This window comes from Leguminivora glycinivorella, chromosome 19 (assembly GCF_023078275.1).
Source record: "Leguminivora glycinivorella isolate SPB_JAAS2020 chromosome 19, LegGlyc_1.1, whole genome shotgun sequence".
NCBI lineage: Eukaryota > Metazoa > Arthropoda > Insecta > Lepidoptera > Tortricidae > Leguminivora > Leguminivora glycinivorella.
The window spans coordinates 9,297,463-9,314,834 of NC_062989.1; the positions used below are offsets into that span (position 1 = coordinate 9,297,463).

The following is a 17,372-nucleotide window of genomic DNA, read 5'->3' on the forward strand; positions in this document are numbered from 1 at the left end:
TACACCGAGAGAGCGAGAGACAAATTGTGTATATGGCGTACAGTAACGCTCGTTCGTACTAGCCGAAAGGCTGATCGGCCCCGTTTTCGCGCGCTCTCGATACGGGTCAGTCGGTTCTAGTTCGGTTGCGGTCGGATCACACGGATCGCTTTGCTGTCATTAGTACATGTACTACACAAGCCTAATTGTGGGCAATTTTTTTTATGTTCTTTACCCCATTTTTTGGATTTGGATTTTTTTATGTGGTTTCCTCTCAGAATCGAGAGCTCTTTCAATCCTAATAGGAGAAAAATAGTGTCCCAAGGATTTTTTCCCATTCCGTTACCATTTATTCATACATTTTGTATGGTTAACGTAATGCAAGATTTGAAAAATGTATGTATATCTTGGTACATTTTTATTTCTCCTATCAGGATGGAAAGACCTCGCGATTCTGAGTATAAATCGCGTAAAAAATACCCATGTGACAAAAAAAGTTTGGTGGACAACTTTAAAAAATTGGCCCTTAGTACCTAATCTTGGATTGTAGTCATGAAAGACGTTTTCCCTCACTGTAGACGCTGTTAAATCATTTGTATTTATTTTAATTTAAAATCATGTATTTATTTTAATTTCAAAAATCGTTTCACACATACATTTAGAAAAGGGGAATTTTCTTTCTTGTTAGGACTAGCTTTTTCCCGCGGCTTCGCATGCATTAGAAAGAGACAAAAAGTAGCCTATGTCACTTTCCATCCCTTCAACTTTTTTTAGTTTTGCCGTGAAAGACGGACAAACAAACAGACACACACACTTTCCCGTTTATAATATTTACAATCTTCATGCTAAAAATCGTACCTCAATTTTTTAACGCCAAAATAAAGAAGCATGGCATTTTTCTTTTAAAAATTAAAAATCGTAATAAATTTGTGGAAAATATGACTTTGGCCACTTCCAGGCTGCGAAACAGCGCCATCTAGTTTTAAGCCTAAAATGCCCATACATTTCAGGGGTACGCCTTTTTGTGGGCTTTGTATGTCCCGCTATTATATCTTCCTTGATAAGGGTGTCGAATAAATTTCCTGCACGGTTAGCATGGTCGCGCGATAGACGATAAAATAAAGATCCCTATCGACTTTTCAAGGGCTCCATGTTCATTTATCGCACGACCATCTGGTTGCATAGAAACCCAAGTAACTCATGTTGTCAACTACATACACAAGTGAGATAGAGAGACACAATGACGATACGCAACGTCGCTTGATCGATCGACTTCTTGTCTAAGAGTAGACGAGCCTCGTTGCGGTTAGTATGCAAATGTGATAAATATTTTCACTCGTCACGTTATATATTATATTTCAAACATTGACACCGGCCAGTCGGCGTTTAGTACGTTTAGCGAAAGGACTCGGATTATCTTGCCAAAATGGGTGTGACGGTTATTGAAGAATTGCCAAATAATGGTTTTTTGAAGTTCAAACATGACCAACTGTTTCAAGTGCGGAAACAGTTCAATTTAGAAAAACCGGGAAGAGTGCAGGAAGCGATAAAACTGCTAAGGGAATGGGTGGATAAGCAAGATTATTTCAACAAGAAAGATTTTAGTAAGTATTTTTTTTTTTTTTCAATTTACATCGAAATAAAACGTACTATCGGCTGCAAAATTTTACAATGGCGCATAATCTTTATCACCTTTCGCATAATGAATTCATTCATAATTTAATTTTTGTCCATACATTTTGCATAAAGGTTATTCGCTGATGGTTTTTATGCATAAATTATTTCTGCATAACATGGTTTAGTGGAAATTTACTACGCAGAATTTTTATCATAGGTAATACTACTATATTAATGTTGCAGTTCTAACCTAACCTAACCGAAATTCTTGACAAAATGTTTTATTTGTTGAGGTCGCAGTTCTAACCTAACCAAATCGACTCTCTTAACAGCATTTAGTATGGGTGGATATTCTGATTCTAAGAAATATGCCAAATACAATTATGCGAATTAATTTTATTCATAAAAACAATCGGCATAAGTTTTCTGCCAAATTAACATTCGGCGAAAATCGATTATGCGAAGTCTGTTATGCGAAAATCGTTTCGGACAATTAAAGTTATGCCAAATAGAGGGAACCCACCATAGATAGTAATATCAATATTTTAAAACAAAAACTGTCGAGGCACAATAACCCATCGAGGACCACAGTGAGCATATCTCATGGTAATTATTTGGACCAGCGGCTTAGCAAGCAGTAACATTAACCTAGGTAGATTTTTAAGTGGAGATAGTTGAAGGGATGGAGAGTGACATAGGCTACTTTTTGTCTCTTTCTAACGCGAGCGAAGCGCGGAAAAAAGTATTATATACAATGTGAAATCCTTAATCATCATCCTCCGTTATCCCGGCATTTATGGACTTTGAAAACTAATCCCAAGATATTAAACCAGACGGAATTCATTAGTATTAACCAAAGACATAATATAACTCTGTATAGACAGATAAAGTCTAAGAAAAAACCTCAGTATCATACAGAAAAAGATACGGTGGCCTAGATAGCATTACACCTTTGGGGTACGCTCAGCTAGATGGTGCTAATAATAATATTTGACATTTTAAAATATATCAAGCTAACAATATGGGCCAAATTGTAAAAACTGAGGTTCAAAAGTTTGTTTGTGCCTGTGTCAAGAGATGGCACTGTTGTACTTGAGTGATTACACATTTTACTTTGACAGTAACTCTCTATAATACTCGATCCTCTTTGGTATTAACATTAATTGAGAGGTGTAATAATCTTAATATTCGCCCCATCATTATTTTTTGGAAATCTCAACAGCAATGTAGGTACTGACATTGACATTACATACAACGATCGTTTGATGCGAGTTTTTTTTGCATTAGATTGCGGGCGGAATTATTTTGAATAGATAAACTTTTAATTTAATTTCCACGATAAAGTTACCTAATTACATTTTCCCCTCACTAGCTCGGAAACACGTGTTTTGTCCTTTAATACCAGCGGGTAAAAACGCATTTTATCCACTAGTGGCTAAAGTAATTTGACCTTGAATAAAGTCAAATTAACTGCTTTAAAATTGATAAAAGTAGGTGAAAAGATGATTTACCACCTGTGGAACTACTGGAAGCAGTGATAAACGCATTTTTTGCGTTGTAGTTTCCTCGCTATTATAGTTAGGGGAAAAGTTTTGTGTTACACTCGGGTGCAAATGTATTTTACTTCTCGTGTGTTAAAAAACTCGCAAGTTCAGGATTCTATTCTCGAATTCTATTCTTCAACTATAGAATCCTTTCACTTGCTCGTTTTTCAATTCCACACTCGGCGTTAAAATACAACTTTGCCCCCTTGTAGTGGCTTGCGTGGGCGACGGCGATGCGACGCATACGAAATCAAACCTTATCGATATGGAAGTATGAGACGCGACGGCGACGGTCGCGCGACCGTCGCCCACGCAAGACTCGTCGTAACAAATAACTATTCTAATGTCTTATACCAATGAGAATCGAGCATTATAGAGAGTTACTGTCAAAGTAAAATGTGTAGTCACAGCGCATAGACTGCCATCTCTCTACACAAGCTTAGAACTTTTGAAGCTCAGTTTTAACAATTCGGCCCATATTCATAGCTTAATATGTATTAAAATGTCAAATATTTATATTAGCGCCATCTAGCCGAGCGTTCCCCAAAGGTGTAACGCCATCTAGGCCACCGTACCTGTTTCTGTATGGCTTTGAGGTTTTTTTCTTAGACTTTATCCGTCTATACGGAGTTACATATGTCTTTGCCTATACTAAGCACCGTTAAGAGATTCACCTGTCAATTTTTAGCCTGAATTCTAATCGTTGCACTGCCGCTTTACAAAAATGCCCCGTTTTTGATAACGACTAGCCGTAATGTACCCAATTACATAATCCGGCTGCGACAAACATATACCTACCTATTATCGTCACATAGTTCCCCTAGTTCGCACAAGCTGATACAATCTTCGATTAATTTGAGGTTAGACATCCAGTATAATTTTTCTTTTTTAACGACCAAAAACGACGGGGTGTTATATGTTTGACGTGTCTGTGTGTCTGTCTGTGGCATCGTAGGTCCCGAACGGATGAACTGATTTGGATTTAGTTTTTTTTTGTCTGAAAGCTGAGTAAGTCGCGAATGTTCTTAGCCATGTTTCATGAAAATCGGTTCGCTGTGTCGCGGTCGGGGGTTTCTTCAAAATTTTATTTTTTTATGGTTCGTCATACATTCTAAGATTCTTCTCTTTCCGAAGAGACTCGAGACTTTTTTTGAAAGTTTCCATAGACTAAAATACAAAAAATGTTTTACAATACTCAATTTTGAAGTATGTTTTCATATTAATCGCCAAAAATTGTCATAAATCTCACTGGATCCAGTAACCCACGAACTTGAAATTGATAAGTCAAGGCCCATAAAACTGGAAAAATGAAACAAGTTAGTATAACCGGCTAGATCGGCTATGATTGCGACACGCTTGAATGTCTCGTGATAGAAGATACCAAGGTTGATATAATTATATTATGAAGATTAGAGATTATATCACTGCATTTTGTGACGTTTAGTAAGTGTTTAAAATTAAAATGCTTTATTATGTGCTTTATTATGTATTAAAAGCGCTGGTGGCCTAGCGGTAAGAGCGTGCGACTTTCGATCCGGAGGTCACGGGTTCGAACCCGGCTCGTACCAATGAGTTTTTCTGAACTTATGTGCGAAATGTCATTTGATATTTGCCAGTCGCTTTTCGGTGAAGGAAAACATCGTGAGGAAACCGGACTAATTCCAATAAGGCCTAGTTACCCTTCGGGTTGGAAGGTCAGATGGCAGTCGCTTTCGTAAAAACTAGTGCCTACGCCAAATCTTGGGATTAGTTGCCAATGCGGACCCCAGGCTCCCATGAGCCGTGGCTAATGCCGGGATAACGCAAGGATGATGATGATGCTTTATTATGTACAGTCAGCTACAAAAGTGGATAGCGAATTTCTCAATGAATTCATTCATAATTTCTCCATACCCTTTCGCAGCTGACTGTACCTACAGATTTATGAGCTTTCTTGTACATCAAAATAAACACAAGAGGCACAGATATCGTCAATAATATATGACAAAGGCAAACTTACACCTTAATGGGATCCTTCTAGTTAACTTTAGGAGAATAAGTATGAGTAGTTATGTACTTGATAGCAAATGTTTTGACGGACTGCTATTTGCATAATATTATTCGTAGAACAACTTAATGTGCTTGGATCATAAAATTATTATGCGAAATGACTGTTATATTGGTTTTATTTCTGCGATACACGTGTTTAATATGAAGTGTATTTCTGACAAAATATAGTAGCTTTTGCTCGCGCTTCGCTCGCGTCAAATTCGAAAATTGCGTAATGCTCCGTACAAACTTCTGCCCCCCCCCATTCTAGGGAAGTGGGGGTAAAAAGAGACAAAAGTAGCCTATGTCACTCTCCATCCCTTCAACTATCTCCACTTAAAACAACACGTCAATTCGTCGCTCCGTTCTGCCGTGAAAGACAAACAAACAAACAGACACACACTTTCCCATTTATAATATTAGTTCTAAACAGGAACTAAACTGATTCTTTTTTTTACAGGTGATGCTTATTTAGAAGTACTTCTAATAACTACCAAAGGTTCCGTGGAACGAGCTAAATCGCGAATCGACAAGTTATGTACGTACAGAACAATCTGGCCCCAGTATTTCACAGCCATTGACATCAACTCTTTCAAAGAAAATTTTAAAACATTGTAAGTATACCAAATATTATATCGAAGTTTTATATAAAAAAAAACCGGCCAAGTGCGAGTCGGACTCGCGCACCGAGGGTTCCGTACAAACCTGCAAGGTTTACAAAGTTCGTTCATTACGACAATCGAGTCATAACTATGGTATTTTTATTGCAAAAAAATGGGTAGTAAGGTTAAAATTATTAAAAAAAAATATATTATGTGATGTAACTAAAAATTTATGGTTTTCGTAATTTTTCCTTTATCTATGCTATAAGACGTTGCTTCGTACCAAATTTCAAGATTCTGAGTTCACGGGAAGCACCCTGTAGGTTTTGATTCCCTTGCAAGTGTCGAAAATTTGCGGCATAAACGGCTGTATCTTTTGATTGCGTTGGCTTAGAAGTTTGATTTTTTCACAGCTTCAAGGGACAGTAGACCTGAGTAATTGATATAAATTTCAGCTTCATACCTACACGCGTTCCTGAGAAAAAGGGTCTTGACAGACGGACGGACGGACGGACAGACGGACAACAAAGTGATCCTATAAGGGTTCCGTTTTTTCCTTTTGAGGTACGGAACCCTAAAAAGGTAAAACGTATAGCGTCCGGTGGAACTTGATCCCGCACCCTCAGGGTATTTAACCGAGTAGCACAAAAACGCTCACGAAACGAAACTCTTTCGTATTGGCGCGACAATGCCAGACTACCTTTCGCAGAAATGCCATGCCAGGAATGTCAATGCCGTAGCCGGTATTTCTGCGACGCGAAACGAAAACGAAACGCCGCGAAAGGTAGTCTATCTCTGTCGCGCCAATACGCACGAGGAGATAGAGATAGACATCTACGAGCGTTTCGTTTCGTGAGCGTAACGACCTAACGTACCCAGGGTGGCTAGCCGAATGGCACAATCGCTCACGAAACGCTCACGAAACGAAGCGCTAGTAGATATCTATCTCTATCGCGCTTGCGTATTGGCGCGACAGAGCCAGCGGCGTATCGCTTTCGTTTGGCGTCGGAGAAATGCCATTCGGCTACGGGGCCTGGCCTGGTAATGGCATTTCTCCGACGCCAAACGAAAGCGATACGCCGCTGGCTCTGTCGCGCCAATACGCAAGCGCGATAGAGATAGATATCTACTAGCGCTTCGTTTCGTGAGCGTTTCGTGAGCGATTGTGCCATTCGGCTAGCCACCCAGGAATCCGTTCATTACTCTTAAACAACTGGGCTCTTCTAGACTCTCACAAATATTTCCATTTCTTTGTTTATATTATCAAGGTATGCACTTACGATGATGTAGATAGCGACATCTACCGACAGATAATAACATCATGAAACGTTTATTTTTAATTAAAAAAAAACAGTAAAGTTTAATGCAAAAAGCACTTCTTAACATTTCCTACATCTGGATATAATGAAACTTAAGCACAAATATTATGCTAATATGGTAATGTTTTTTTTGTTTCAGTAATAGTTTAATTCTACCAGACGTGACAGAAGACTACACCAGAATAAACATATTTAAATTAAATAGCAACGTTCCATTGCAAGCTGATCTAATCTTAACTTACATAAAGTTTTCTATCATTGTAAGTATTCCAACACTCATGTATACACGATTCAGTTATACATACACACGTACATAACAGGCCCATTTTTTTTTAAAGTTGCCCTCCATTTTTTTTGGAAATTTTGATGTGGTTTCCACTCAGAATCGTGAGCTCTTTCCATCCTAATAGGAGAAAAAAGGGCCCCAAGGATTTTTTTCCATTCCGTTACCATTTTTTCAGCTTTACCCAAATAAATTTGAAAATATGCTAAAAAAACATTATCGAAATATATTACCATAATTTATGTTTTCCTTTTTAAGAAGTTAAACTGACTATTCTTAAAATTAATAATTAACTTGTGTTATAATTAATTAAAGTTAATAATTAATTGAGAGACCGTTTTGTTTGTCCGCCTTTCAAGGCAAAACAGAGCGACGAATTGACGTGATTTTTTAAGTGGAGATAGTTGACGGATGGAGAGTGACATACTACTTTTTAGGGTTCCGTAGCCAAAATGGCAAAAACGGAACCCTTATAGTTTCGTCATGTCCGTCTGTCCGTCTGTCCGTCTGTCCGTCTGTGTTGTATGAACCGCTACAAAATTATGACACTAAATAGTAAAAAAAAAGAATTGGGGGTGGGGCCCCCATACATGTAACTGAGGGATGAAAATTTTTTTTTCGATGTACATACCCGTGTGGGGTATCAATGGAAAGGTCTTTTAAAATGATATAAAGTTTTCTAAAAAACATTTTTCTTAAAGTGAACGGTTTTTGAGATATCAGCTCTCAAAGTCGTAAAAAGTATGTCCCCCCTCTATTTTTATAACTACGGGGTATAAAATTCTAAAAAAAATAGAGGTGATGCATGCTAATTAACTCTTTCAACGATTTTTGGTTTGATCAAAGTATCTCTTATAGTTTTTGAGATAGGTTGATTTAACTGTAATTTTGGCAGGTGTATAAATTGACATAATAAGTTTATTATATTTGCTGCTACGGAACCCTTTGTGCGCGAGCCCGACTCGCACTTGGCCGGTTTTGTCTCTTTCTAACGCCCCACTTCTCTCAAATGGGGCATGGAAGCTTGTATAGAACAATCCGCAGTTTCAAAATATACGCGGGCGAAGCCTCGGGCAAAAGCTAGTAATAAATAATAATAAATCCTTTCCTTACTTATAATTTATGTTTATTTCAGGTGTGCGAATATTGCAAGGTGCACGACTACCCCAGCGGTTTCATCATAGTCTTGGACTATCAGGATGTAAATCTGTTGGATTTGATTGCCGTCCTTAGTCCTACACAAATACAGCAAATGGTTTCATTGTATATGGTACGTAATATTATAATCGCATAACTTGAATTAGTAGACCTAGGTGACAACATCTCCAAACGCTGATGGATAAGACTTTACTACTACGTAATTTACTTTCAGTTCTCCTAGAACTATTAAATAAGGCAAAATAGTATATTACGATACAAGTGAGAAAAAAGGAAGTTCGAAACGAGTGGCGATAAATTAAAACACGACCGAAGGGAGTGTTGATTTAGAACACTGCCTTCGGCCGTCTTTTAACTTACCGCCACGTTTCTAACTTCCTCTTTTCCGCACTTGTATCGTAATGTACTATTTTACTCCTCCTCCTCCTATACTACTAAAATATGATAAAAAGTGGTAAACCAGCGACTGGACTGTTCAATTTACTAAGCGGACACTTAAAAAAAGCATTTTTTTCTGCATAGTATAACATCTTATTTAGCTGAATGTTATTAAAACGACAACAAACGTAATAGATAATATTTAATATGAAAAAATAACTTAATTAAGTATCATCGGTAAAAATTTCGGACTTTTATACGGATACAACGCATGAGTGCCTGCCTGCACATCACTTCTTGCTACTTTTCGGCAAGTTGCAGACCACATTCGTTTGAATTCATCAAAAATATATCTTCTCAGACATTCTTTCGTAAGTATGTCTCAACATTGGTCCAGTACCGCTCGATAGATCAGAGATCTGGACAATTTGGTGATAGGCTTCTTTTTGAACAAATTCCATGTTTTTTGGTTTTAGTAGCTCAACTGTCTGACCAGCATAGTGAGCACTTTGCTAAATCAGGCCCAAACAAAGGAGAGATATAATGTATCGGATAGATGACAAAAAAATCGTATTTGAATGCATTCTTTTCTGTAAATTTCGCCACCAATAGTACCAGTAGCAAAATAAGATACACTCTTAAAGTAACAGGAACAGATTGCCTGCCAAACAAGTACTTTTTTCCCGAATTTATCCATTTTTATGGTTTTCTCCTCATCTGGCACATACTCTCCTACGACGTCATTGTGGGACTGGGGTCCACGGTAATGTACTATAGTCAAATTTGACGTACGTTTTGTCGTTCATTAAAATGCAACGAGATTTATTCTTTAGCAACATTTTATACAATTTTCCGCATCATTTTTTGGATCGCAATTTGTTATCTGCACTTCTCTTCTGCATTTTCTGCTTCTTATATGTCTTTATATTATTTATTTTTTTACATTTTGAACAGTACCTACACGAATGCCTACTTTTTTTACAATTTGGTGAACCGATAGATAATTTTACGATTTTAACAACCGCTGGATTTGGAACACCGCTGATTTTGAAAAATTGGATATATTTGCGATTTTTTGCAGAGAACACTTTCCAGTATACCATTTGTGCAAAATTGCTTTGTGATCGTTCAAAGTAATACGCTGCATCGTGAAATATAATTAACTATGGAAGAATAACTATGTAGCGATCGACGATGATAGCTTTTCTAATGTCGTCACCGTCAACTGTTTATCAATAGTTTTTAAATTACAAATTTTAAAGATGTTTTAGTGTGTCCGCTTAGTAAATTGAACAGTTCTTACGGCCTACCAGGTGTATCATGCGCTATGTCAACTCTTTGAAAAATTCTACAATTCTTTTTCTACCCTATGAGGGTAGATCCTCGTTAAACGCCTTATAATTAAACCTTATTTTGATTACAGGAAGGATACGGCATGCGTATTCGTGGCATCCACCTGGTGACAACATCAAAGGTGTCTGATGCTCTGATTAAGATAATGAAGCAAGTCTTAAGCAAGAAAATTGGCGATCGGATTCATGTACACAGAAATTATGACAGCCTTCATGATTTCATTCCTAAGAAGATCTTGCCGGCTGACCTTGGTGGTGATGCTGCGCCTTTGAGTGAAATGATGGGTAGGGTTTTTTTTATACTACATGGTGTAAAACAAGCTTACGGCCCATTATTGATATGCTGATCAGTATTTTTGTCATCGATAGACATGTCATTGATGTCCAGAAATCTGCGGGGATAGCGTAGAACCTTGCGGAACTCCAGCATTAATGTGCTTTGCTTTCGGAGCAGCTACCGTCTACTACGGCACGAATGCGTCTGCCAGATAAAAATTAGCGAAACTTTTCCACAATAACTGGCGTAGATCATTTGCTGTCATTTTTAACAGGAGGTCGCGATGCTAAATCCTATCGAATGCTAAACGATGTCCTTTTTACTGAGACTATTAAGACTGTAGCAAAAATGGGAATGGTCATTTTGGCAAAAGCCCCTGATCTCAGGAACCTCATAGTGACCTCAGGAACTCTAAGATGAAACTGTTCAATGAGTTTCAGGAACTTAAGTTAAACTCGTAACTTTTTTTGTGGCACAATTGTGAATGCCTAAGCTTAAAAATAAATATCCTATGTTCGATATGAAAATAATTTTGTAACTAATCATATATTTTTCAAATTTTCAGAGAATTTCCTTGAAGAACTCAGTACAAAGGAGCATATGGAGTACATGAGAGATATTCAGCAATCTACGGTTGATCTGAAGAAGAAACCAAAAGATAGCACCATTGAAGAAATGGCAATGACTGGTTCTTTTAGGACTTTGAGCGTTGATTGAATCAGAATTTCAGAAGGTTTTGACGTTTTATGTCAGAAATGCAGAATGTCACATTATTAGTATGCCAGATTAGAAGAATGCCAGATTAGCAATATGATATAATTAGCATAATCAAAATACGGATATAGATTAAATTATATACCAACACACACAATAAAGGGTCACCGAATTGATGATAGGACCTCCACATAGAATACAGGATAGATTCCTGTTCTTTATAATTAAACTTTGTAAATAAAGGGTATGATAAATGCCGTATGATAATTTCACTTTATGCATGTATAAGTTTGCTGATTGCACCCAAGAATAGGGATGACGACTACATAAAAAAATGGCATTCTGTTTAGTCCGTCCAAAAATACTGAACATATTTTTCGCTTTTTCTAATTAATAAAAAAATACTTGATGCTGCAGGCTTGATGTGACGTCACTTCTAAGTAAAAATTGTACTTAGGCGTGACGTCACGCGAAACTTCAACGCATTGTACCGTCGTAATTTTTCGTTTACGAGAAAAAAGAAAAAATACGTGTCTAATATTCTTTGATAATCCAATTGACGAACAAATTTTTTTTTAGTCGTCTCAACTATAATGTATGTAACGCTGTATTCAGATACCTTAAATTGAAACACCTCGCTATCGAAAGATCTTCTTTTTTATAAGGTTTCATTTGCATATGTTATATCTGTTTTTTATTTTATTTTTAACGAAGTAATGGTTAATAATAATTTTGTGAAGCGATCATTAATTTGAAATCTGGGTATTATGTGGTGATCACAGAACTTAATTTATAATTTGTAACTATTACTTATGTTCAGGGAGCGTACTTTTCATGCCGATGACATTAATCTGACGTCACGCTCCGTATAGGGTGATCCCAAATAGTTTTATTGTAAATTATTAATCATTAGTCGTCAATCATTTTAATCGTGTACAAATTACTTCAAATACAGTAGTCCATTTACATGTGGCATAAATAATACCTACTTGAAATGTGAAACATGAATAAAATTATTTGATTTGTTTTTATAAATAAATTTAATTAAATAGTATTTATTAACATTACAATAAATACGTAGAAAAAGAATTTCTCTCTAACGTAAAGCACACCATCCTTCTTGCATTCATTACCATGCAAAGAAATTCATAACTTAAAATGATTGATGACTAATGATTAATAATTTACAATAAAACAATTTGTGATCACCCTATATGGAGCGTGACGTCAAATTGATGTCATCGGCACGAAAAGTACGCTCCCTGCTTATGTTATGTTATGAGTTATGACACCACGACGAGTTCAAGTTTATGCATTTTGGGAATGTTATGTTTTAGAGACTATAAACATTTCGTTTTACGAAGAATTTCAATATTTTATTTTGAGAGTTACATAATATTCAATTTATATTGATGACAGGTAAAGTAATACGTCAAAATAATATACATTACATATCCTATGTTCCGTAACAGAAGGGTACTTTGACCCGACAAGGTAACTTAGTCACCTGTGAAAAACCAATTCATTGATTTACATAAAACAACACTAAACGTTTTAAACAAAAAAATTTGTATAACACAGTAGCGTTTTCTAGAATTGAGTACAAATCGATTTCTAATGGGTCGGCAATGCGCATGTGACACCCCTTGAGTTGCAGGCGTCCAGGCAGGCAGGCAGGCAGGTTACGGTGACCGCTTTCCATCAGGCGGGCCGTATACCTGTTTGCCACCGACGTGTAATAAAAAAAAACTGTAAATGGAAGAAATTTATATAGGTTTGGTTGGTAAAGTAACCTTGTATTTGTATTATGGTCAAAGTGCCCACGATGAACATGGTTCAACCTCCATCTGGTACGCTGATCGTCATCTTCGCAAATGTATTTGCGTAAATATCTTAGTCATGTCATGATTATCAGATGTACATACTTGTTTACTGTTTTTAAATTTATTTCGATAATTTTCTTAAGTATTTCAAGCTGACGTTAAAGCAATGTGTATGTTTGTGTTAAGTCGAAGTTGGAAGATAATCGTGATATTATCACCTTTTCATATATATAATTATTCTATTCCTCCCTAAAAATCAATTAATTGGAACATTTTATAAGATATTTTGACGGCCACGAAGTTTGTATTTTAGAAGATATTTTAAAATTTGTGAATATATATTTTTTTATGTAAAATCTCTCTTTTTCTTTTATACCAATTTTACAATTTATTAAATAATAATTCAAATGTATGTACCAATTTAGAGGCATGGTATAGTAGATACAAAAATTTGCAAAAATATTTTCTATACACATACACATCCAGACGGGAAAATAGAGGCAAGGGTTGTATGGAAGGTAGACCGTCACTTTTTCTGTTAATCCTTAAATGCATAGTGATGTATATATGCATTTTTGACTCTATTGACAGCGTGTCAAAATCCAAATTAAATAAATCTTTGTCATAGTCATGCATTTAAGGGTTAAATACCTAGATATGAAATTGTTTGTTTTATTTTGGTCTTATTTAATAATAACATGCACAAATATACTGTTATTATTTTTGTGTTTACTTTACGGTATAATTTTGTCAGTTTAGATCTTTCATATCATACATCATAAATACAATCATACAATCACGCCTGTGTCCCATGAAGGGGTAGGCAGAGCACATAAAACTACTCAGGTTTCAGTGCCACTCTTGGCAAATAAGGGGTTGAAAGAAAATGAAACTGTGACATTGCAGTGACAGGTTGCCAGCCTCTCGCCTACGCCACAATTTAACCCATATCCCACAGTCGCCTTCTACGACACCCACGGGAAGAAAGGGGGTGGTGAAATTCTTAACCCATCACCACACGGGCAGAAAGGGGGTGGTGAAAATTAGATCTTTCAAACCTGAAATTAAATTACTATACAGTGAATTAAATATATGCCTAATCATTTTAAATGAGATTATTATTAGGTATACCTTCTTTGACTGAAAGTTTGAAAGGGCTAAATATTAAAGCTTCTCTGTTTATTAAGTTAGCTAATAATAGAATGTAGGTAAAATAAATATACTGACAGTTTAATATTATAAATGAGTTTAATTTTATTATGACCTATGCCTGCCAATCTAGTAAGGGTGTTAGCGTAGGCGCCATCTACACATCGGCAAACGCCAATACAACATAAAATTAATCGATTGTCATTTGGTGAATCCGCGGCAAGATCTTGCAAGAGTAACATGAGTCACGGTTTTATGGCATGTTCCATTTATTCGCAACGCAAGTTCAAATAATAATCTATCTCTAAATAAGTGTTACTTTCCCGATATATCCCATATGTTCATTTGACGACCGGTCTGGCTCACTCGGTAGTGACCCTGCCTGCTGAGCCGCGGTCCCAGGTTCGAATCCCGGTAAGGGCATTTATTTGTGTGATGAGCACAGATATTTGTTCCTGAGTCATGGATGATGTATATAAGTATGTATTTTCTACTAGCTTTTACCCGCGGCTTCGCCCGCGTAATAAAAGTATATAAGTATGTATTTATCTATTTAAGTAATGTATATCGTCGCTTAGCACCCATAGTACAAGCTTTGCTTAGTTTGGGGCTATGTTGATCTGTGTAAGCTGGTGTCCCCCAATATCTATTTATTTATTTATTTATGAGCCCAACACATATATTGTCACTACTTTGAAAAAATCTCGTATCTCATGCTGCTCCTCAGTTAAAACGCAGTAAGTCTATATGCATTCCATACATACTACAATTTTCTTTTCCTCTCACTAGCTCGGAAACACGTGTTTTGTCATTTAATACCAGCGGGTAAAAACGCATTTTATCCACTAGTGGGTAAAGTAATTTGACCTTGAATAAAGTCAAATTAACTGCTTTAAAATTGATAAAAGTAGGTGAATCTAGTAATAAAGATGATTTACCACCTGTGGAACTACTGGAAGCAGTGATTTTAAACGCGTAGGTGAATCTAGTAATAAAGATGATTTACCACCTGTGGAACTACTGGAAGCAGTGATAAACGCATTTTTTGCGTTGTAGTTTCCTCGCTATAGTGAGGGGAAAAGTTTTGTGTTACACTCGGGTGCAAATGTATTTTACTTCTCGTGTGTTAAAAAACTCGCAAGTTCAGGATTCTATTCTCGAACCACTCGCTTCGCTCGTGGTTCAACTATAGAATCCTTTCACATGCTCGTTTTTCAAAACACAACTTTGCCCCCTTGTACATATAACAAATAACTATTTCATTGACAGACGAAGATACAAGTTTTTTTCAAAGTAGTGACGATTATTTTTTCCCTATTTTTTGAGGTGACAACTTCATTCTTCTACTTATTTTAGCGTGTTTTCAGCAGTGGGAAAACGTCGAAAACGACCCTATGGGCATATATGGGTTATAGATCCTTTAATTTGCTGCTGTAGTTCAAATAAACACGCAATGAAGTCGTGACTCACGTTTATTTTACGTGGATCCTCCCATTTGCTATGCCGCCAACTACTTATATAGATTGTTATTAATGCCTGTTCTTAAAATACTGTTGCGAATATGTACCTAAAATAACGACTGTTTCACATAAGGGAGTAGGCAGAGCACATGATCCTACTACATGACTTTATTCAAACTTACTTGAAATAAATGTCAAGACTCGAACTGAGATACTCGCGATCTGCAAACCTGACAGCCACCTTATTAGTTAGTCGCAGATTAAAAAGTTGTAGGGTAATATACTTAATCCCGGTATTCTGCAATCCTAGAATCACAGGAGTATAGAGTCATTTAGCTACGCCTTAGTGCGGTTTCACATTATCCGATCCGATATCGGATGTCGGAAGGATTTCACGGGAAAAAATCCAAGATGGCGCCGGTAATGTATGGGATATCGGTCCGACATCCGATATCGGATCGGATAATGTGAAAACGCATTCACTCTCTGTATGAGGGCGCCAAAGGCGTCCGACTAAGGACAAGATAATATCAAGGATGATTTATAAAGGTTTTACAATCTTCATACTGAGAATGGTACTTACGTCTATTTATTAACGCCACCTATTACTATCATATAACTACACTGATGATGCCTAAAATTTTTTTTTTTAAATGTTTATTGACGTGATATGATGATTTTAAAATAAAGAAATATATGTCATTTGTTCTTATAAAAAAATAAAATCATAAAAAATATTTTGGAGCAAATATGATTTTGGCCAATTTTAGGCTGAGAAAGAGCGCCATCTAGTTTTAAGCCTAAAAGGCCCATTCATTTCAGGGGTACACTTTTTTTGTATGGGCCAAAGAGGATCGAGTATTATAGAGAGTTACTGTCGAAGTAAAATGTGTAATCACAGTGCATAGACTGCCATCTCTTGACACAGGCTTTAAACTTTTGAACCTCAGTTTTGACAATTTGGCCCATATTCCTAGCTTGATATATTTTAAAATGTCAAATATTAATATTAGCTCCATCTAGCTGAGCGTACCCCAAAGGTGTAATGCCATCTAGGCCACCGTACCTTTTTCTGTATGGTACTGAGGTACGTTTTTTTCTTAGACTACCTGTCTATACGGAGTTACATATGTCTTTGGTATGGGCTTTGTCAGTCCAGTATTAAATTTTTCTTGATAATACTAAGGTAAGTCAAATGTTAGTTGAAGATACAACATAGATGGCGCAATTTTAGCTTTAAGTAAATGTTACGATGCTTTGGACATGTCAGTGTCAAAAGTGACGATTTTTTTACTCAGTATAAAAATGGCTTCCTGCTACCAAGGCACTTTGCCAATGTCAAGTAAATTACATAAATGTACAAAACAGTAATTAAGACGATACAGGAGGGGTCAATTCTCCATACAAACGCTCTCGACTATTTCCTCCCGGGTTTTTGAAGATAGAGCAATTGATTTTTCAATACAGATTTTTTTTTTCTGTGTCGGACCGTTTTGAATTTTTTGATATTTTTATTTTGAAAAGACGCTAGAGCCCATCAAACATTTCCAAAACCGGCATTATTGATTATGGAGTAAAAAAGGTATGGTATTAAAAATTGATGACAATCAGCCAAAAAAACTAAACGGTCCGACACAGATTATTTCATTGTTATTCAGATTCTCAAATTTCATTACGATTGATTTAAGT

The 17,372-nt window shown here is 36.4% G+C and overlaps 1 protein-coding gene across 1 annotated transcript; it reads left to right on the forward strand.

Moving 5' to 3' along the window:
• The first annotated feature begins 1,351 nt into the window (after positions 1 to 1,351).
• LOC125236432 lies at positions 1,352 to 11,683 on the forward strand. Its single transcript, XM_048143235.1, has 6 exons — positions 1,352 to 1,583; positions 5,629 to 5,782; positions 7,229 to 7,349; positions 8,508 to 8,642; positions 10,332 to 10,545; positions 11,103 to 11,683. Exons 1-6 carry the CDS (start codon positions 1,406 to 1,408, stop codon positions 11,252 to 11,254), a joined length of 954 nt encoding a protein of 317 aa, XP_047999192.1. The 5' UTR covers positions 1,352 to 1,405; the 3' UTR covers positions 11,255 to 11,683.
• Positions 11,684 to 17,372: the final 5,689 nt, after the last annotated feature.

Excerpts from the sequence above, each read along its gene's own strand:
- LOC125236432 (XM_048143235.1), top strand. The coding sequence starts at position 1,406 with ATGGGTGTGACGGTTATTGAAGAATTGCCAAATAATGGTTTTTTGAAG. Across the intron at positions 7,350-8,507 it reads ACATAAAGTTTTCTATCATT|GTGTGCGAATATTGCAAGGT; the intron begins GTAAGTATTCCA and ends TGTTTATTTCAG. Across the intron at positions 8,643-10,331 it reads AAATGGTTTCATTGTATATG|GAAGGATACGGCATGCGTAT; the intron begins GTACGTAATATT and ends TTTTGATTACAG.